Raw genomic sequence first — 22,967 nt, 5'->3', positions numbered from 1 at the left:
TTCGAAAGAATTTTTTTCCTTCGTGTAATTCAATGTTTATATAAAAGTAGCTGTTTCAGGACAACTTTCTTTCAGTTTGTGTCTGAAAGTTACTTCTTTGCATGATCTACATATCCATATATAGAGTTACTTATTTTCAAATTGATTACTTCCTTCTTTTCTTTGGAAGATTCCCTCATCCTTTTTTTTTGTATCAAGATGGAGTAGTAGAAAGCCAAAAACTTTTTTTCCTAAAAATTAATCATTCCTAAAAATATAACCCCTTCAATTCAAATTACAATCATTTTAGATTTATTTACCCATCATAATTATACTCAATTTCTATCAGGAAATGTAACGACCAGTATAACAGAAATTTTTGAATGAATTTTGACAATCTATTCATTAAATCTGTCGTGTGGACAAAACTTCTGAATAAATATGATATCAAATTTTTCCCTTCATAAACTTTGTTACAAAAAGGAAAACACTAAATAGTTTGGTTGTGTTTCTAACAAAACATCTATGGTTAACCTCGAGAAATAGAAATACAGCATGTCTTTTGTAAAGGTATACATCTTCAGAACAATTAGTTCCATTAGGTGTTCCCCTGGGTTCCAACCTGGACCCCCTATTGTTATTTTATTAATAAAGATCTGATCGATTCTTTTGGTTGTGAGAATTTGTTCTTTGTTTTATGACTTGAAGGTTATTTCCTGCAACTGTCTCAATAATTGCATGTCGCTGTAAGACCTGTAATTATTAATCTGAACAAAAACAGAATCCTAGATCCAAATACTGGTATATGTATATACTGCACCTCATATTTTGCAACTATAACATAAACTTGGTAAAATATAGGTCATTGGTTTATAAGGTGGTGTTTCACCCTGTGGACGTCCTGGGGCTCGATATTGAAGTCTTATCGTGTTAACCCTCCCCTTTCCTTCACCAACCCCAATCCCGTTTGTGGGAGAGATGTAAATATTGTATGTATACTCTATACATTGAACCTTAAATTTATTATAGAGAAATAGGCAATAAAGAATTTTTGGTTTGGTAAAATGTAGGAAAATTTTGGTATTACTTTCAACGCAAACTCGATTTTTTTTTATTTTGCAAATATTTCATCACAAGTATGGCGGCCTTAGCAAGTTGTATTTTTTTTAAATGTCCTTCCTCTTGTCCTTGAAATACTATATTATAGCTTCATCAGGCCAAAACTAAATGTGGAAAATCCACAATATGGTAAACACCCAAATATTGCGGAAAATTTTGTGAGATTTTTGATGGTGTATACCTATTCAAAGGTGCAGATCAGAATTATTTACTAGACTGACTCGATGTGAAGTCTATGAAGTATTCAAAAAACAACTACATACCCTATATTTTCCTTCTCCAACTTGGAAAACTCTAAACTTCTGTCGGCAAGTACACAGCATAACTAATCTCTTGACCTCGTCATGGATTTTCTGGGCATCATTATCAGGAGTTTTCTCTTCCCAATCCGGCCTTAGTGCCGCAATGAATTTCTTCCAGTCAATCAGTCCTCTGTTGTTTTCGTCGAACATATCGGCAACGTGTTTCATCTCCAGGCGAGAGGTGTCGAATTCTAGAATAAAATTAATTATCACTCACACAAGTAGCAAGCATTTTGCCCTCGAAACTTACTAGTTTTGATGATGCCCTCGATGAAGTCATCTCTTGGAATCAGCTCGTTATTGTCCTTGTCCATCTTCCTAAACAGATCCGTGAGCCTGGACTTCTTGTAGTTCATGAACTTGAGGAACCTCTTTCTCCAGTCGTCCCACGAGAAGTTGTCTGCCTTCTCCTTCTCCTTCAGATAAGCCAGATGGTCATACAGTTCTCTTTGTCTCTCCCACGACAGCATCCAAACGTGGCGCCACTTGTCGTAGAGGAATTTAACTCTCGGTGTGCGGAATTCCGGTTCACTGAATTTGGGAGGTCGTAAATTAGAATAAGATTCTCGCGAGTGTCAGAGGTAGAATGTGCAACGGTACAACGTAAGGTTTTGAGATGGGATGTGTAAGAAGTTTCCAACCAAATTGGAGGGTTTGAAACAATCGATTCATGCTTGTGGCAGTTACCGATAGGTGAATGTTTATGATAAAGAAGCTATAGAAGTTTCTCCGAGAGGGTTATTTCGCAAAATTTTGTTCACTTTTTCCAACTAGAGCTATACTAACACCAATAATGATTGAGAGTAGAAGTAAGCCCAGTTGACAGCAAATCGGGGGCGTGCTTATTAATTTTTGAGAGGGTTAAGAATGAAAGAAAAATTCTTAGTACAATTAGTTAAAATATTCATACACATTTTTTATTTATTTCATTAAAACTTTGCAATATCGCAATTTACCTAATCGTTGTAGTCATTAGGAGGGCCTTACGAAAACGAAGTAATAATCGTGGAAATTATAGTAGGTACCAAATAAATTAACAATATTAATAAAAAACACAATATATATAACTTTTTTTCACTATTGGGTTGCAGCAATTGATAAGTGAACTCTTTATAACTATTCTCAAGCTTTCGAGTAACTTAAACTCATCGTCAGGGGTACTAGAAAATACAAATTACAAATTTTTGATAATTATGATTGGTTCAATATTGTGTTCAATACGGTTGTCTACGTCCCACATTTTTTGCTCTTCTTTTAAAACATGCTGCATGCATTTTTTCCAGTCTTCTGCAGAAACAGTTCGAATAGCTTCTTGTAGGTGATGTTGCACGTCCACTAATTTAAATGTTCTGTTTTCTCGTGCCACATATCCTTTTATTTGCGCCCAAATTAATTCTATTGGGTTTAATTCGCAGTGGTATGGTGGTAACCTTAAAACTGTAATTCCACGACTTAACGCCATTTCATCCACTGCGAATTTTTTATATTTGTCTGTGTGTAATTTTGTTAGCTGAAGTAGTTCTGCCTTTAAACTATCTTTATTATATTGAATGTTCTTATTAATTAACTATTCTTGAATTGCTGCTTTTTTCCATGATTGTTTCGGTAATGGTTCTTAATGTCGACTATGGTATGGGGCATTGTCCATGACGATGACAGACCCAGGTTCCACAAGTTGAATGATGCCTTCAAACCATTTTTCAAACACCTCCGCATTCATCTCTTCATGATAGTCGCCTGTTTTCTTAGATTTAAATATTAATTCACCATTTGGTAAAAATCCACTGTCGCTTCCTATATGCGTAACTATCAGACGACTACCTTTTCCAGATGGCTGACAAACCTTCAATAAAGGCTTGTCGTGCACTTGTTATATTACCATCCTGCCATACTTTTTTGACCGTATGTCCTTGGTTAACCCATGTCTCGTCCATGAAGTACAATTTTTTTTGAGCTTCCGAAATTCGTCAATTTTTCTTAGATAGTTTCTTCTCCATGCTATTATTTCTTGACGTTCAATGAGAATGCTTTTCCTGTCAACTTTTCCGTACGTAAATTTCATTTCGTGTACAAGTTTCCTAAAAGTTTCTTTACCCATTTTTGGGACCAATTCATGATCGCTAAGTGCCTCCAGAACTGTTTGTAGTGTGGGCAGCTCATTTCTGAAAAAGAAACTGTGAATAGTTCTGCGTATATTGGTTTTGGCTTCTTCATCAACTGTGATTTTTTTTCGTCCGCTACTAGTTTTTGGCGTTTGTACGTCCCCATGAATTTCTGCTTCTCTTAGTATTTTGTAAATCGATGATTTTGGTACACCGGTATAATCAGAGCACATATCAACTAATTTATCTTTTGTAATTGTGGAAGTTAATGATCTAGAAATGCCGGTTGGTTATTCGGAGCTACACACGTAGAAATACAGCACATATGCACAAAGTCATCTTTTGGTGGCTGATGATCTCTTTCAAGACAGTGAAATACTCGCAGTACAATTTGTTTTTCTCTTACTGACCGAGACTCCGACCGTTTTACCATTTTCGACGTGGAAGGCCCGACCATGTCTCCCATTTTTTGAGTAGTTTGAGAACGGTGTAGAAATATAATTATGTAACGCTTAAACACTCATTAGCACTATTATTTTCACCAATTGTTATCACAACACGTTGATTGCTGACTAACTTAACTGTAAAACGTACAATTCACGCTGTAAAATTCACAAACCAATGATACGCTCATGGCTGCAAGTACATTAGTGAGGACTGCAACGATGAGATGGAAGTTACGGTAAAGTGACAAAGACAGAAATATCGTTGCGTACAGCGTTGCCACTAGTTGTAATAAATATCTAACACTATACAGAAAATAATGAATTTTAACTGATCAGTAATCAGGAAATGTATAAGTATTACTCATTACAAGCTAATTACTGATTTTTGTCATAAATAATACCTTTTAATCGTACTAGTATTGTGTATTATCTATAATTTGCCACGACCTACAACTCTACTGCTTACTATATTTTGATTCTGCTATAAACTGGTAACGTAAAATTTAGATATGACAACGCGCTTTACTCTCAATCATTATTGGTTTTACTATAGGTATGGTTATTTGTCATCTGTCACCTATCATTTTTCAGTTATGTTTATTGGTGACTCTTTGCAATTGGTCACTCACCTCATTTTAAATTTACCGTTGACCTTTTATCTGCTAGAGAGCAGTTTGACTAACCCATATTCTTCAAGTATACGGAAAACACTGTAGCCTCATGAGTTTAGTATATTCTCATCTATTTTCATCTATTCATGATCTAATTCACACTTTTTTTGTCACTTTTGAAAGGTTCGAAGAAATTTTATTCATTTTAAAGTCCACGTTTTAACCACAAGATTCTTTCAGACGGCTACCAATTCTTTTCCTTAAAAAAAAAGATGTGCTTCACTTATTTTTTGTACGAACTGGTACACAACCAAGTAGACTGCAGTATGCTTCACAGTATCACAGATTTCGATAGCCCTATATCTGATAATCCGTGTCTAGCACAGTCATCTGTTTATTTTTTTCCTTAAATCCACTTATGATTCCTCAGTGTTTAGGCACTCAATATGTATGAAGTCTCTTCATGGACTCTTTACATTTCTTATCAATCCATTTACTGCTCTTGTCTTATACCATAGATTTTGATACCTCCACAGCTGGTTCAGGTTGTACAGAGCCCAATTATCATCAGCTTCTTCATTGTCTGTGATTCTCAAGATTTCGTTCATTCTTAACGAACGAAATCTCGACTTTTAGAAACGACGAAAACCAAGATAGGTAAATAAATCTGTTCCACACCACTAATGCACAAAGAACTTTGGAATGGTGGTATGATGGTGGTATTTGAAACAAATCATCACTACAGAGCCTTCTAGAAAATCCAAAAGGACAAAGTGAGGACTGCGATGCAAAATATTATGGACAAACTGAAAGATCTACTGAAATAAGATATAAGGACCTTAGCGCACCTAGCGCACTTAGCGCACCTAAAATATGGATGACCAGAAAAATGAGCAATCGCCCATCATGTTTTGCAACAAAACCATTCCATAAACTTCACTTTATCAAGATTAGTTAGACAAGTTAACAACAACAGGCAACTAGATGCCTATGAGAGTGTAGAAATAAGTCAACATAATAACATTATGAATAGGAATGGGAGCCTGTCCGGGGGAGCCTATCCGGGAAGCCAATGTGGCCTTACGGACGGGATTGCCGGACTCCTGGTCAATGGCATAAATAAGTAGGGTGAGGGGATCTAAACTCCCCAAAAGCCTTTGCGAAACATGCCACCGTGGACCAGCCTTCCCAACCTAAGGTGTAAGGAATCGTGCCAACAGCTGAATAGCCGCAGGGTGATATGAGGTTACGAACGATCCTCTTGGGGAACCGGGCGAAACCTCATTGTAATCAGCCTTCTTCTGGTAATGCGGGGCTCTGCCAGAGTGACCAACTCTTCCCCAGCTACTCGTGGGAACACACATGAATAAAACAAACACAAAAACAGACACAGAAAAAACAAAAACCAATCCCGACGCTGGACAGAAATGCTAAGCTGAGGTGGCTGGGGATGAACATAAATATCCACCCCAAGCTACCGCTCGGAATGAGGCTGGACATGGCAGCTCACCTCGTGATACAATACAAAGGCCAAGGCGTAAGCGCATTTGTGGCGCCGAGGCCAAAAGGAGACAACAATGATAGAGGCAGGAGTGGCACTTCCAACAGCAAGGGCACTTCCTGCCGCGGGCGCCAAGAGCTCCGCTTCGAATAAATGCAAGGAAGCCGCTGCCCCTGTAGGAAAGCGCCCTTACTTGAGCACCTGCACGGAGGGAACCCCAAGAAGGTTGAAGAAGCCGCGCAACGACAGTAATGTTGCTGCACCTTCCAGAACCTTCACGAAGGCCGCCGTGAGACACCTCAAGGTGTCAACATTGTGAAATTAATTTTAAGACAATTAAGACGCAAGTACCTAGCAGGTATAATAAGGCAGATATAAATTAGGACAACATAGTATGTAGATTTAATTTAGTCTTTCTCTTGAAGATGATAACTTGGTGATTGGAACACCTGTTTAGAATAATTTCCGTAAGATACTGCAAGGGACAGATTGAGGCAAAAACGTCAGTCGTTTCTGAGAATTTAGTGGCTACTATTTTGGAATTATAGTATAATCCCTGTACCGAATTACATGATGGCCATACCTAACGTAGCTCTGTGGAATTTTGAATTGAAATTTGCCTAGGTTTTGATAGCCTGGTTCATCTCAAATTTGGTTGGTTACAACTCGTTCAAGACAAAAGATGTATACTTACGACATTAAACTTTGATTATTGCATAAAATTGATGTTGGGGATGAATTGAATTCGACTGTGATAACATTTGTTAATTGAGCTACAATACAATTAGTTACAAAGTTCATGCTGTTTCTCGAATAACCGAAACAAAATTAATCTACCTTCATGCAGTACAAAAAGAAAAAAATTAAAATTCTGTACCCAAGTACCTTATGAAACCCCATATGGAATAGTGGGAAAAATACCAAACATACTCGTAAAAAGGCTATCAGTCAAAGGTGAATATTGTGCAGAATATAACAAGCCCCAAATCAGTAGGGCTTTTATTGAGACTCAATAAATACTACAAAAATTCAGAGCCAGATTCCACCTAATCTAATAGTATTTTTCTAAGGTTTTTTCAAAGAAAGTCAGTCGTAGAAATAGTTAATATGACCATTAGGTAAGAATGTGATGAGTAGTGACGTGATTATATCGACGGAAATTGCGTATGTAGGTGACGTTAGTCCCATAAAATGAATGAACATGTACCTTCCAGCAGGTGGGAACCTTGGACCAATGTGGGGTAATTGTGGGTCCGGACTGAGGTCTCGTCCTGCTCCTGGACGGCTGTCGAAAAAAAAGCAACATGCAACACTCAACATTTTCTACAAACTAAAACAATTCGAAAAATTCGATCGATAATTAAAAACAAAATAGTAATATTACTATCGGTCTGGGCAATACACCAACCGCATGGCAGAGATGATGCAGGTAAAAATCTTCAATGTCACTTAATCTTAACTGACAGTCGCGTCAGAGTTAAAATTTGAAAAACGAATAGTACTTCGAACGAAAGCTTGAATTGTAAAGAAAATAATGATATTTTTTTATTTCTTTCGGTTACACTAAGATTTAGCAAATTCTTTATTTTAAATCAGATACTCCATTTATTTTTATGATTGTGTGAAATATCCAATAGCTAAGATTGATCAAACGAAAAATGAAAAAGTACTGTTTTGTTAATAAACCTTACTGAAATTTCATTGTGTGAGCTTGAAAGTATATTATTATGCAAAGTATTCATTGGACTCAAATACACACATCGGAAAAGTCTAGGGATATTTTTAAAAATGGCAATAATTTTTTTTTAGATCGCTTTAGGGAAAAAAAAAGTTGACGAGTGATTATTAAACGAATGTATGGCCTCCACGCTGGTTTATTACGGCCCTACATCTATCGTGCATCGACAAATGAGATTGTCAATGTCTTGTTGAGGTACATTTGCCCATTCAGCGATTAAAAGCTCTCTCAATTGAAACGTTGTGTGAATGTTCCCCATATGCGGAGTAATTCTTCGTTGAAGCATGTCCCACACATGCTCGATGGGATTCAGGTCCAGTGATTGTGCTGGCCATGGCAATACATCAACTCCTTCGTTGGTGAGCCAGTCAGTCACTAGACGCGCGACATGTGGACGAGCATTATCGTGCATTAGGTGGAAGTTTTCACCAACGGCACCAGCAAACGGACGGACGATAGGTAAAAGAATGGTGTCGAGGTACTGTCGAGCTATGAGGGAGCGATTTGGAAAAACGAGATCGGTTCTGCCGCCGATCATGATTCCGCCCCATAGCATTACTGTACCACTTCTGTATGTGTGAACTTCCTGGACGTGTCTCAAACGTTCATTATTTCCAGGTCGTCTCCACAGTCTTACTCGACGAGAATCTGGATGAAATCCAAATCTGGATTCGTCTGTAAACAAAACTGTGGCCCAATCATTTGCATCCCAGTTTTGATGTTCTTGACACCACTCTAATCTTCTACCGCGATTGCCTCTCGACAAAGGTGGACATCTAAGTGGCCTTCTGTTGTGGAGATCTGCTTCATGCAGTCGATTTCTGACAGTATCACGACCAATGGTTACCTGGTGCGTCTGCTGCAACACGTTAACCAACTCAGGTGCTGTGATTGTCGGTTGTCTTCTTGCGGTTAAGACCAAAAATCGGTCTTGAACTGCAGTTGTAGCGCGTCCTCGCCCTGGATGTTGTTCGGCTGGACTGCCAGTTTCACGGAAACGCCGCCATAATCGACTGATAACTCTTTGGGAGACCCCAAACGAAGAGCTACATCATTTTGTCGCATGCCACCTTGAAGAAGCCCTACAGCTCTATTCATCTCAGCCAATGGTAAGTGATGGCGTTCCATGTTAAAGCACAATATTTCCAGTTTAATTGCTGAGCAAGAACTGCATAGAATGTACAAACTCGACACTTTCAGATTATTCATTTTAGCCGAAAACCTACAGTTTGTAAAAAACTTGATGAAAGATTAGTTACCGTTTTTGCAGGCTTTGTTCAACCCATAGAAATCTACAGGGTGGTCGAGTGTACCAATTTAATCGAAATTTAACGACCTCATGCATTTATTTTTATGATATTTAGTATGTTATAAAAATATCCCTAGACTTTTCCGATGTGTGTATGTATTGTACACAATACAACTAACAGAAGTTGTGTCCCTTTATAATTGCCAACAAATGTTCTATATATGTATATATATTCAAAGTCTTGAATCAACATTGTTTTTAATGATCGATGGTAGATATTATGAAAAACTAAAAAAAAAAAAATCGATGAATATCATGCATTAAGAAAATACTAGTACTGACTATTTTTTCTATTTTTGAAGATACGAACTTTGGCAAAGTAATATTTTTAAAAAATTAAACTGGAAATTAGTTTTGTCTAGCTCAAGTTCCAACTAAATAGTAACTGAATCCATTACGAATATTATTGATAACATTCGCATTCTACTTCGCTTTTACTATTCTACTCAAGAAGTCTATAACCCTGCTATCAAATAAATATTGAAGTATTAGTTTTCTTACAGTATTTATTTTTTCACAACAATCATCTGGAATGCCTAGCGACGCTGATTTTTCATTATCTAAGTACATACTAAGTTACATGAGAAACATCACTTTTGAATAAGAACAAAAACTGCTATTTGAAAAAAGCAATTATCAAAATACAAATTATTTATGATCAAAAAATATTTGTAATTGAGAGAAATGTTGTTAGTTGTTAGTAACTGACATAACTGTCATAATAGTGTATGACATAGAGCATAATATTTTAGACAACATGCATGGTAGTGATATGATGCTAACCTTCCTTTCTGTGCCGCCAAATCATTCCTAGATCCTTTGAAGCTAAAAGACATACAGCTCATCAAACAAATGCAAAGCACACACAATAAAAATAAAAAAAACGAAAAAAAAAAAAATCGACATTCACAAACAACGCAATATTTTAGTAACACATAACAAGGGTATGCGGTGTGCAAGCAGAAAATCAAAATGTTTGTTGACTATATAAAAAAAAATCAGGTTCATTGGGAAATGAAATAAATATTGTAATAAATCGATCGTGGTAGGAGATAATCAAGAAAAATGAAGAAATAAAACTCTGTTTTTTTTACCACTTTTATTCATTACTAATGTTCCTGCAGTTTCATCCTATAAGGACATTTTCAAACAATTATAATCATTGCATTTGTCCTATAAGGACATTTTGAAACAATTACAATTATTGTAATTGTTTGAAAATGTACTTACGGAACGGAACTGGAATAACATTATCAATTACGAATAAAAGTGGTGAGAAAACATAGAAAGTTCCATTTACCACTTTTTTTTGTCACTTTTATTCATAACTCATGTTGTTACTGCAGTTTCGTCCTTTAAAAACTTTTTCAAACAATTACAATAATTGTAATTGTCCTATAGACATTTTCGAACAACTACAATTATTGTATTTGTATTAACGAAATTTTTAAACAATTACAATAAATGTAATTGTCCTATAAGGCCTTTTCCAATAATTACAATTATTGTAATTTAATAAGGACATTTTTCGAACAATTACAATTATTGCAATTGTCCTACAAGGACATTTTTCAAACAATCACAATAATTTTTGTAATTGTAAACAATTACAATAATTGTAATTGTTTGAAAATGTTCTTATATGACGGAACATTAATTACGAATAAGAGTGGTTAACAAAAACAATGGTAAATGAAACTTTCTATGTTTTTATGTATTAAGATAATTTTCAAACAATTACAATTATTGTAATTGTAATAAAGACATTTTCAAACAATTATAATCACTGTAATTGTCCTATAAGGACACTTCCAAACAATTACAATAATTGTAATTATCTTCTTATAAAGACATTTTCAAACAATTACAATTATTGTAATTTCAATTATTGTTATTGTTTGAAAATGTACTTATATGATGAAACTGGAGTAACAATATTAGTTACGAATAAACGTGGTGAAAAAACATATAAAGTTTTTTACCACTCTTATTCGTAATCAATGTTTCGACATATAGGAACATTTTCAAACTATTACAATTATTGTAATTTTAACAATTACAATTATTGTAATTGTTTGAAAATGTCCTTATAGGACGAAACTGCAGTAACAATATTAGTTACGAATAAAAGTAGTTAAAAACATAGAAAGTTTCATTTCTCATTTTTCATAAATAGGTATTATAATTTGATTATCAAACGAAATTGAATAAAATGAATAAGTTTTCTCTTTGAAGAAATATTTTACCTCAGAAAGTTGAAAATTAGATACATTGGAAAAATGTCTTTTTTTGATTTAACATAAAGTAAATCTTAACATTGAATTATATTAAGATATTGAACATACCTTTGCTTACGACCAAGCGAACCGTAGATGTCTTGTGAAGACTCGTGAATATCAAGCTGTGATCCACGACTGGTGATTGCGGAAGAAAGAAGACAATACAATGAGTGAGACAATAACATGCAACACATAACAGTTGAAAAATGAGCTGTGATACTGGGTGTCTGTGTGAGTGTGTGTGGGTACAAGGTGTATTGTAACTCAAAACAGTGGCAGAATAAGCTGGAGTATTACTTGTGACTGTGTGCTTATGAAATGTGAATACCAGGTTTCATCAAACATACTGGGTATTGATGAATATATGATTATAAATTCGGTTGAAATACCCTGTAGATTCTGATGACAATTTTGTGATATGTGGAGGCAAAATGCTGCTCAAAATGCAAATATTATAAACTAACAATATTCCATTACAAAATGCGAAAAATAATTCATTCAAAATTTGCTTGAAAAAAATAAATTCTGTTCAACTTAATATTCAAAAATATGCTTCATAGAAAAGGCAACTGTAGTAGTAGTAGAACCCAAACTGTACTATATATAAACATAAAACAAGGATTGAATCGGAGCTATTTCAATATTTTGTGAGATAACCAAAAGCAATGAAAACCTCTATCAAACTATAATGAACTGCAAAAGTATTTAAATAGTGCAATTATGTGAAAATAAAAGAGTTTAACCTTGAAATAAATAGGATGTCTTCAGTCCTGATTCTACTACAGGCATTAAACTATTGACCCAAAAACTCTCCCAACTAAGTCCAATTACAAGGTAAATAAAATAATTGACTCACATTTGGCCCTTTCCTTTGGCAAACTTCTTGGGGTCTTTGACGGCTTGGACAGTCTTGACTTGTTTCGCTTTACATACCCTGTCGACCTCAATCTGCCTCTTTTGCGTATTCTCCATGAACTCTTTGTGATCTGAAATGAGCTGTTCCGTTGCTGGAATATCCATTGGCAGCTCTTCTCGCTTGAGGGCGATTAGCGTATTCTCCAATCCCAGCAACCACTGGATGAGCTCTTCCAGAGATTCATCCATATCGCGCAAGGACTGCATGTGCTGCGATAGCTTCTGATGCCTCTGCAAAGCCCACTGGGAAACCTCTTCCCACCTGGTCTGAATCACCTTGATCCAGCTCTTGATGACGTTGATGGAGTCGTGATGGGCCTTGGCCAGGATATTCTGTGCCAGTAGTAGAGTTTGATCCTTCTCGATTTCTTTCTCGCCGAGTTGGGCTCTGAATTCGTCCAGGGCGCGTAGCTGTTCGTAGGCTGTCGCTTCGTCTTCAGGGGTATTGCCAACGAAACGAAGCTTCATCTCGGCTTCCGACAGCCAGTCTAGGATCATATTGACGGATCGGTGTAGCCGCTCTGCTTCTTTCAAAGCTTCTCGGAGTCTGTCAGACTTGGCCCTGGTCAGGCTAGTGACGGTTTCCCAGAGCTCGGTGAGCTCGTTCAATTCCGCTCGTATTTGTATCGAGTCAGCTTTGTTGGCTGTGCGTTCTAATTCTTGTCCATTGCGCATGACCGATTCCATTTGATCATTACGTTTTTCCAATTCCTTCTCGAACTGCCGGTGCAAGTCCACTAGGTGAGTCACCGTATCAAGATCTCCGTGAACTAGATTGTCTTCTGCTAGCTCCTTTTCTGCCTTTTGCAGCCATTGCACCAGAGCCGCGATGGCGTCTTTGAATTGCCCAGAATACAGCAAGGCCTCTTCTAGCTTTCTCTGCCTCTCGACGCTCTTGTGGCAGACTGAATTCCACTTGCTCTTCAGTTCTGACAGCATGTTTTTCAAAGTAGGCTCGTCCGCTTTGGGTGCTTTGTCTTTCAATTGTTTCCCGGCTTTCATCACGCCGTCGTAGGTACCCTGTTTGCCGGATAGAGCTTTCTGGAAGTCTTGGTGTTTCGTTAGCCTACTCTTGATCTTATCGGGATCGTTGCCAATCGCCTCGGCTAGGAATTCATCCAACGCGTGTTCTGTGTCGTCTAGCCAAGTCATCAGTCCGGCCCAAGCGTCGTGGAACTCCCTAGCTTCCTTGAAACCTAGATCCAGAGCACGCGTACGCTCTGCCGATTTCGAGGCAACACGCTCCCATCTGTGCTGTACGCTGATCAACAAGTTCTTGATCAAAATAACGTCTTGTTTTTGACTGAAGTACTTCAGATGCGTTCCTTTCTTGTCCAGGGCGAGCATTATCTCGCGGTGAGCGCTGACGTCTTTCTGGAACACCTTGTGCTTCTCTATCTGACCCTGGATCGTTTCCATGACCCTGGACACCGGCTTCAAGTTGGTAAGAATCTTCTCCGCGTTCGTCAGCCAGTCCACGAATGCCTCCAAAGACTCGTGGAACTCCGTGGCTTCCTTGAGGGCAATTTCCAGTTTGATTTTCTTATCGTTAGCTCTAGAGGTGACGTTATCCCAGCGCTGCTTGAGCATGCGGAGATTATGCTGTAAGTTTGAAGCTGGCGTGGTGGCCTTCTTCAAATATTCTTGTCCCTGAGAGAGGATGGTCTCAACTTTAGGTCTGTTGTCCTCGATTTCGTTGTATATTTCCATGAAGCGTTCTAGTTGTTCAGAGGCGGTTTCTGGAAGGCCGCCGACCGGTTTGCTGGCCGTGATGATGCTGTCTACATCTCCTAACCAGGAGAGGAGGTCTTGGATTTCGGCGTTGAATCTTTGGGCGTCGTTCAGAGCATCTTCGAGTTCTCGCTGCCGGTCCGCAGCCTTTTGCATAAGGGAGCGCCATTGGACGTTCAAGGTGTTTAGTTTTTCTTGGGTGGCACTCGCTTCGTCAGCTGGAGATTATTGTGAAGTTTATTCAGTAATCAGAAGTAGATAATTGAGAACGAGGGGGGGGGGGGGAATTTCATAAGAAAAAATGCAGAGTCTATTTTGTATGATCACAAATAAGCAAATAACAGAATAATTGTATGAGGAGAAAAGTTACAATTAATCGATCTACAAGACAGAAAATTTCTATGTATGGAGAATATTGACTCTACTCCTCTAACTATTCATTGGTTTCATTTTATCCCTGAATTCAACCCCAATAGGAAATATTTAAGTTGAAAGATCAATGACTAGTCAATCACAGTTTCCACTTACCTCCACTCTCTATTATCTGCCTACCAGCGTCGTTAAGCGTATCGACGCTAGTTTGGTGAGCTTGTATATCATTGATGAGTACCTTCAGTTTAGCCAACTCGACTTCCAGAATCTGAGGATCGCCAGCCACGGGTTTCAACTCGTCCAAGGTTTTATCGGTCTTACCAATCCAAACCAGTAGCTCGTTGAGAGCATGTTGGAATTGTCCGAGACGCAGGAGGGCATTTTCCAGAGACCGTTGTCTTTCCACGATGCCTCGAAGGAGGTCGTCCCATCGTTTGTTGACAGCTGACAGCGGTTCTTTAATCGAGGCTGCCTGATCGGCCGATGTGCGTTCCGTGAGTTCTTGAGCTTGTCTGTGGGTAAACAGTACGTGTAGATGGGGTGGTGGATGGATTTGCGAGATGATTCGAAAGCGTTGAGGAAACAACAATCGATAGGCGATACCTTTAGTTTAAGGGCGTTTAATTCAACAAGAAAATCATCAATACTGCCTTTCTTAATTTTAATTTGTGGAAAAAATTACAGAGAACCCCACAAAGAATAATCTGATATATAAAAATGGATGTTTGTTGATTGGTCGTGATGAAACTTGACATGTATAAGTAATTTTTCATAGAGAAGGTTTTTAGGCTATCCATTTTTTTGTAACTCGCCACTAGATGGCGCTGTAGAACAATTTTTTTAAAGTACTGTTATATAACGTTGCGCACGCCTAAGTTCGTTGATTCTGATTCTGTCAAAACATTGGCACAGCAGCGATACAGCAACATAGTACTAATTAGTACTACAACTACCAAATTCTACGGAGGCGCAGTCTCGGGCAACAACTAGTTATTGATAATCCCCGCGCCCCACCCCAAAAAACTGACCGATAAAAGAAAGAAATTGTAATACCATCGTGGTCATTGTCAAAAAAATATGCTTCAATTCAATACACATTGAGCAGAACAAAGTGCTGGACTCTGCACATGAGGAAGAAGGGCTCAACATGAGCTTATCTAAAGAGGACCAAAATAGAGGGAATTCACCAAAATCTGGATGCTGCTTCTTCCGCGATAGTTTAAAGAAAAACCATATGAAGTATTGATGAAAATTTTTGATAAAATGAATCGAAAAACTACCAAATTAGCACCAAAAATGACGATTTAGATCTCTCGTTAAGGTTTAGACCTCTCGTTAAGGTTTAGACCTCTCGTTAAGGTTTAGACCTCTCGTTAAGGTTTAGTGGTGGGCACCAAGAGGACCAACCTAGAAGAAGGGTCTCTGAATATTCGAGGTGAACAAATACAATAATTGTTGGGGAAGGGGAACGTTTAGACAGTATATAAAAGCAGAGGTAGTATTTATTCAAACAGGCTAGACGCACCTGAACAAAGTCATGGATGCTGAAATCAGATATGATGTACTAGCTACTCAATGATGGTTAAGTCAATGATCTTGAGTTTGGTGGCCTAGGATGAAGGTAGTTAGGGTGTAAGACATGCTTTATCTTATATTGCTATATTTCAATAGGGCTGAAGAATCGGAGACAAAGCAACACAGGGATAAAGATAGCTTGTCATATAGCACGACACACTGAATTATAAGTGGCAAGCAATTTTTTGACAACCAAAATTGTATCAAGAAGAAAATCCAATTCAAAACCAGTAGTATTCCATCTTCCTATCAATAGAGACTTTCTGTAAACACTATTAAATAGCTTCTATGGTTTTAGAAATGAAGTTGAATAGCAAGTTAGAACTGTATACACCACCTACCCAGTATATTTAGCAAAAAAATTCTTGATAACTTGAATTTCCAGATTTGTTGATCCAATTTTCTACATGAAAATCTCGTTAAATTCATAATTATCATAAGATATCGTCTATTGACAGTTTTTCATTACCTCACAGAACAAAAGTAAATATCGTCTTCTTTTGACTGGTGTAATTTATAAAAACTACCATGCATTGAATATCATCACTAAAAGTAAAATTTTTATATGATTGACTACATATAACATTCCTTAAGGTGCGAGAAACACATTATTAAAATCTTTATTTTCATTCTGTGACAAATGATTCCAAAGCAGTGAAATAAATAACACAGAGCCATATAAACAAAAAAATACCAGAAAGCCAAAGAAGCATAAATAAATCAAGGCTGCTACTAGGTTAGAGTTTCCGATATTTTCAATAAAGATTTTGGAAAAGATGTAATTTGATAAGTCTGAAAAATAAATAATCTATCATGCATTCAGACAACCGACTAAAAATTTATGGCATCATTATATTTTGAAAAAAATCGACTGATACTTCAATTTGGAATACTCCAGAAAAATATGCCTATGCAATACAAGATGAATAGACTGCTAGAGTTTGCTGGTCAATCGCTGTCTAGTAAAGCTTACTACTAGGAATAAAACAAAAATTTTACATGCAAATTTTCGTTCACAAATCATATAATTTTTTTTCACAAAATATCTTTTATACTTTCCAACATGCACCATTCAAACTAAACAGAATACTATCTCCCAAACCTAACATAACATTTATTGAGAGGTATGTGGACAAAAATATTCAGCAAAAATATCTTTTGAGAACGAATGTATGTACCTCTCAACACGTCATGGAGAATAACTAAAAAATTCTGGTTTATAAAATGATAACAGATGCAACCAACAAAACAAAAACAACAAGAAGAAGCATAACATGTTTTGCGTTAACACAAGAGCAATGCGGAAAATCTTTGAGAGTTCTTGCCTTTTCAGACTCCTGTAGTCCAACGGAAGAGAAAAATGGAAAAATAAATAAGTGTTAGCAATTGTACGATAAGAATAACATCAATAGGTGCTTCAAGCAGATGATAGAAATCATAACTTGTTTGACAGTTCAGAACCACATTCAATTACACATTTCAATAGTTCCATTATAATTGCTATCATCAAATTTGAATAGGAAGAACATGTAGACTGCTGAATTGACTCGGTACATGAAATAATTATTATTTATACATGTGATACTGTATAAACTGTACTGACCTGTTGAGAGCCTCAACCTTTACCATATGAGGATCAACTTCATCCTTGAAGTTCTTGAGTTGGTTGATCTGTTTCTTCACAGCATCAATATCAGTTCCGAGTGGACCCAATTTTTCGAATTTTCTTTCAGCTTTATCCAAGAACTCGAGAAGATTCTGAAAATTCCTGAACTCAGTTGAAGTTCCTTTAAAAAGAGTAAGAGAACGCATCACTCTTACCACTAACATTATACTTACCTCTAAGGTTTCGTGGAATTCCATTGCTTTTTCCATGGCATCAATGAGGTTCTCCTCGCGTTTCGCGTACAGAGCAGTAATGTTATCCCAGGCATTGTCCAAATCTTCAATATGCTTTTTGACTTCAGGCTTATCAGGCTCTCCGCATAGTTTCATTAGTTTTTCTCCGGAACTCCTCACTTTATCCACATCCGGCTTGGTTTGATCTATTTCTTGCCTGATCTCCTGAAGAGCCACCTGCTGTTCTTGTATGGCTTTCGGCTCGACAGCCGGAGGTTCCTGCGATACCAAAGAATCTTCAAGATCCTTGAGAGTGACCATAATGGCGTGGAGCTCCTTCCAGAATTTCTGAGCGGCATCCAACGCATCGTCCAAGGACCTTCCGCGATCCTGAGTAGCTTTCTGTACATCATCCCAGAGATTTTTCAGTTTGTCGAGCTTTCGTTTGATATCTTTGATGGCGGGATCGGCTTTGTTGCCCGCTTTGCTGATGACGTCGTCTGCAGCACGTTTAACAGCCGCGTACGCTTCCTTCCTCTTATCCAGATCACCAGCAAGGTTGTCGTTGTCCTCTATCTGATCCTTAATTTTAGGAACGTGAGCGGAAACAGGTTCTAGGTGGTTAACTTGATCAGCTGTGTTGGAAAGGGCTCGTAACATCCCCTCGAGCTTATCTGAAAACTTGGAGCTCTCTTGTAGGGCTTGCTCCAGGGCCTGTTGTCGCTCACGGAGTTCTAACCTGAGCGCTCCGTACCTGGCGTTGTCGCTATCTAGCAACTCCTGCACTTTGCTTCCGTCGTCTTCATTGCATAGCCTGATGAGTGCTTCTCCCGTTTTATTGAGCTTGTCGACGAGAGGTTTGTGCTCGTTGATTGACTGGAGGAATATCTCGTTTCGGTCCTGCTGCTGCGCTATGATGTCAGGCCTCAACGCCGGCATGGTGAGCATGGACACCTGCTCCTCCATGTCTGCCAACCACGTGGCTAGCACGTTGTGCGTTTCGTGGAAATGTTCTGCTAGTGGCAGGGCTTGTTCCAACACTCCCAATCTGTCCGAGCTCAAACCAGAAACGATGTCCATGGCTTCACGAAGGTCATCCATTTTCTCGCGGATGAATGAAGTATCGTCGCTTGGCGGGGTCTCCCGCAAGACTTTCTTGGCAGTTGAGAGCACGTCACGCACCCTGCCTTTTTGGCTGGAGATGTCGTCGTTGAGCGCTTTGTGCTCTTTTAGTTGAATCCTGATCAGATCTGGCTCCGCAGAGGGTTTTTCGGCGTCTCTTAGCTGACCGTCGACTTCCCTGAACCATTCCAGTAGCTCGTCGATATCTCCTGTGACTTCAAGCGCTCTCTGCTTACCCAGGTGGATTCTTTCGGCCCGCCTTTGTATTTGCTCAGCGATGGCGTCAAAGCGTCTGTTGTCTCTCGTAACTAGGCCTTCGATTGTCGCAGCGCCCTCTCCCGGGCTAGCTTGGCACAACTGCGGTCCCAGAACGTTTACGGACTCCAGTACAGGTCTCAGTTCCTGAAGATCTACTTCTAGTCGGGCGATATCTCCTTCGTACGGTTCGGCGGACTGCAGAATCGACTCCGCGCCCTGCATCCAATCTACTAATCGGTTGTGGTTGACGTGGAACTTCTGAACCAGCGGTAGCATCGTTTCTGCTTGTTTGAGCAGCTCGGCCGCTTTAGTCGTGAGGTCGTTGTATCTGCGCTGCAAGGAATCCAGCTTATCTTTAAGCTGCAAAGCCTCGTCCGAGGAAATGTGTCTCATAAGTTCAACTCCAGCATCTACGGTGCCGTCTATGTCAGTTTGTCGACCAGCTATGTCTTCGGACAAGTTTGTCAAGTCGTCCATCTGCTCAAGTAGCTTCTCGTTGTGCACAGCTAGAATCTTGTATCTCGCGAGCCTTTGCTCCATCTGATCCATCCAGACGGCCAAATCTTGGTAGGTCAAGACGAGATGTCTGAGACCTTGCCTAGAGGCTGTTAGCAGCTGGCCTATGTTCTCGCTGGCTTCCACTAGGATGCCATACCTGTCGGTGGCTTCTTGTAGCTTGTCGGCTAGCCCTGCGGCTTCATCATCTCCGACTAGAGACATCAGATTTGACGCGATTTCGGTGAGTTCTTTGAAATCTGGTTTCTTATCTAATATATCATTGTGTAGAGCGTCGTGTTCCCGTATTCTTTGTTGAATCTTTTCTTCATCTGTTGGTACGAGCTCCATGTCCTTGACTTTTTTCTCCGAGCGGTCCAGCCAATCTTGTAAGGGAATCAACTTGTCCTGGAACTCTTTGGCAACCCGCATGGCTTGTTCCAAGTCCAAGGTACGTTGCTGTGCACCTTCTGTGAGTGCATCGAAGCGACCTATTAGGTCCTTCAGTTGTTTTTCGATGGCTTTACGTTCTGCAGGTTCTGCTTCTTTAGCAATATCGTTGCCCATGTTAAATAGCGATGTCATAGAGTTTTGCCTGTCGAGTAACATCTTCTTCAAGAACTTCTGCTCTTGTAGTTGTGCCTTGACTACCTTGTAGTCTGCTGATGGTGGTTTTTGATTCGCAACCAACTCTTCAGTATCAGTTAACCATTTGGCTAGACCGTCCAGAGCTTCTTGGAACTTGCCTGACTGCAGCAAGCCGATATCTAGCCTTCTCTCTCTGTCATTAATTTTTTCTTTGAGATCGTTCCACAGCCCATTCATTTTCTCCAGGTCCTTCTCGAGAGCGGTAGTGTTGATGCCTGGGGCTGCAGACTGGATGAGTCCCTGACCCACTTTGTTGACCTCATCGATTTGTCTACCCAAAGGTTCGATGAAGCCGGCAGTGAACTTCTTAAAGTCTTTTTGTTGTGCTCTAATAGTGTCGACCTCGGAAGCGACTGGCTTGAGTTTACGAAGTTCTGATGCGGCATTTTGTATGCCATCTATAGCGTTCGCGTGGGTAATGTAAAATCCTTCTAGCTTCTTCAACGCTCCATCGAGTTCTTTTTCTCTATTGAGTGCACGGTCATCTAACTTACCTAGTAATTTCTTGAGCGTGTCTACCTGTTGTCTTGTTTGGGCCGTATCCGGAGCAAATCCGCTGTCTACAAGCCTCTCGCCGGATTGAATGGCACCTGCCAAGTCGTCAGTGGCTTTGTTGATCTTGCCGATAAATTTGTTGACGTCATCAATTTGTCCACGTACAGTCTTAACGTCTCTACCGGGTGGTCTCATGTTGTCCAACTCAGACTCCAAAGCAGAGAGGTCTTGGGAAATGCCCTTCACTTGATCATTGAACTGAGTCACCGCAGTAGCGGCTGACTGTAAGTCCGAGCAACGGTCGTCAAGTTTGCTGGCTAGCTCGTCAATACGATCTCCCAAACCGTCAACTTCATCTTTAAGGTGTACCGCGTCGATGCCGTTCTCTCCAGCTTCATTGCACAGATCGTCAGCCTGTTGACGAACGACTTGCAGCGGTTTCTTCAGCTTGGCCGTCTCTTCTCTGAGTGCTTTTATCCTCTCGAGCAACTTTGGATCTCGGGCTGCTCCTCCAAGTGCGTCGTGTGACGCCAATTTGTCTTCGCACCGCTCCAAGCTGTGTTGAAGGTCTCTCAAATTCTCGCCAAAGTTTGCTAGTTTTCTTGATTGGTCTTCAAGAGCTTGGGTTCTCAGAATCAAGTCATTGTTAAGCCTATCCCATCTATCTTTAAGATCAGCGAGTTCGTTCTTGACGTCATCTTTGTCTATATCGCAAGCGCTCAAGAAGGAATCCCCTAGAGACTTGGTGTTTTCGTAATCTCCGGACTTCTTCCACACTTCGTTTCGGAAAGTTTGCAGCTCCTTCAGCTGCTTCTCGATGTGTTTACGTTGGAACGAGGAAGGCTTGAGAGTGTCCAGCTTATCCTCGGCCTGTCTTAGCCAAGGCAGGAAGGTTTCCAGAGCCTTGTAGTACTTGCGGCAGTGCTCTTTGCAGGTTTGCAACCTGGTGTGCCTCTCCAAAGTTTCTTTGCGCAGCTTCTCCCAGTTCTGGTTGATCTTGTCCAGGTCTCTCTGCAGAGATCTCGTATCGGCTCTATTATTCCTACTTAGAACATCTCTGCCCTTGTTCAGGAGCATGATGACTTCGTGTTCTCTAGCGAGCACGTCCCTGTAGATGGGTTCGTGCTGCGTGACTTGTTGTTCCAGTACGTCTCTGTTGGCTGATATTAGGAATTTTTCTGATAATGATCCAAGCTCGTCCGACAACCATCCTAGTGTCTTGGCGCAAGACTCTTCGAACTGGCGCCCATCTCTGATAGACCCTTCAATCTCGGCCTTCTTGTGGTCCAGTTTTCTTTGCAGAGCGTTGTATTGTCTTCCAACCGATGCCAGTTTGGCTTGGATATCGGCTCTGGAAGCAGGATCACTCAGCACGTCGCAGAGCTGTGCTCCGTTAGCTTCCAAATCGGTTAACAGAGGGCGTTGTCCCTCCAGCTGTCGTTCGAGATTCTCCACTTTACGTAGTTGTTCTTCGGGGTCTTTGTCTAATGGTAGTTCATCCAAGTTGTCGGATATTCCTTGTAACGCGTCTCTTAGTCGCGTGAGTTGAGCGTCGAATTCTCTGCTGGTGTCTGCTGCCGCGCCGAGTGAATCTGCACGTTCCTCCAATTTGCCTAGTATGTCCGCCCACTTTTGTTGAACGGCGGCAAGCTTCGAGTTAATCCTCTGGTGATCAGGAGATTTGAGGTCCAGGTATCCTAAGACGTCATCGCCGACGTCGATGAGATGCTGCAACTGAGGCTGTTGAGTGCGGAACTCCTCGCGAAGCACTTGCACCTGCTGTACCTGTGACTGCACCATGCGAGAGTCACTGGAAATTGGTCCTAAAACGGTTAGCATCCTATCCTTAGCGCCCAACCACGAGGTCAAAGAATCATGGATATCGTGGAACTCCTTCATGTCTTCCATGAATTTGATGCGGTTCTTCAAATGGTCGTTTAAGCTCTTCCAATGCGAAACAACGTCTTCAAGTTCGTCGTTCAAGTTATCCGAACCAATCGCACCAGGCTTTCGCCTGAGCAGGTCTTTTATTTGGATCTTGGTGGAATCCAGCAACGACTGCTTCTCGTACATTTCTTCCAACACGTGTTTAATTTGTTTGTTAAGTTTGTCAGCTTCGTCTTTGGTGCTG

At 39.8% G+C, this 22,967-nt stretch overlaps 1 protein-coding gene across 1 annotated transcript in view; it reads right to left on the bottom strand.

Annotated features, from left to right (window-relative positions):
* The window catches only part of shot (dystonin-like protein short stop), a 247,145-nt gene that overhangs the window by 27,700 nt on the left and 196,478 nt on the right, over positions 1 to 22,967 (bottom strand). The window contains 9 exon segments of the mRNA XM_074173472.1: positions 1,362 to 1,591; positions 1,651 to 1,931; positions 7,268 to 7,345; positions 9,891 to 9,932; positions 11,453 to 11,521; positions 12,243 to 14,250; positions 14,561 to 14,916; positions 17,583 to 17,737; positions 17,819 to 22,966. Coding sequence (XP_074029573.1) covers positions 1,362 to 1,591; positions 1,651 to 1,931; positions 7,268 to 7,345; positions 9,891 to 9,932; positions 11,453 to 11,521; positions 12,243 to 14,250; positions 14,561 to 14,916; positions 17,583 to 17,737; positions 17,819 to 22,966 — 8,367 coding nt within the window.

The sequence above is a fragment of the Leptinotarsa decemlineata genome, unplaced genomic scaffold (genome assembly GCF_025532065.1).
Source record: "Leptinotarsa decemlineata unplaced genomic scaffold, Ldec_3_MD MMD2_tig00000251_RagTag_RagTag, whole genome shotgun sequence".
NCBI lineage: Eukaryota > Metazoa > Arthropoda > Insecta > Coleoptera > Chrysomelidae > Leptinotarsa > Leptinotarsa decemlineata.
Note: the sequence above shows the minus strand (reverse complement) of the source record. Positions and strands in the feature narration are given on the sequence as shown.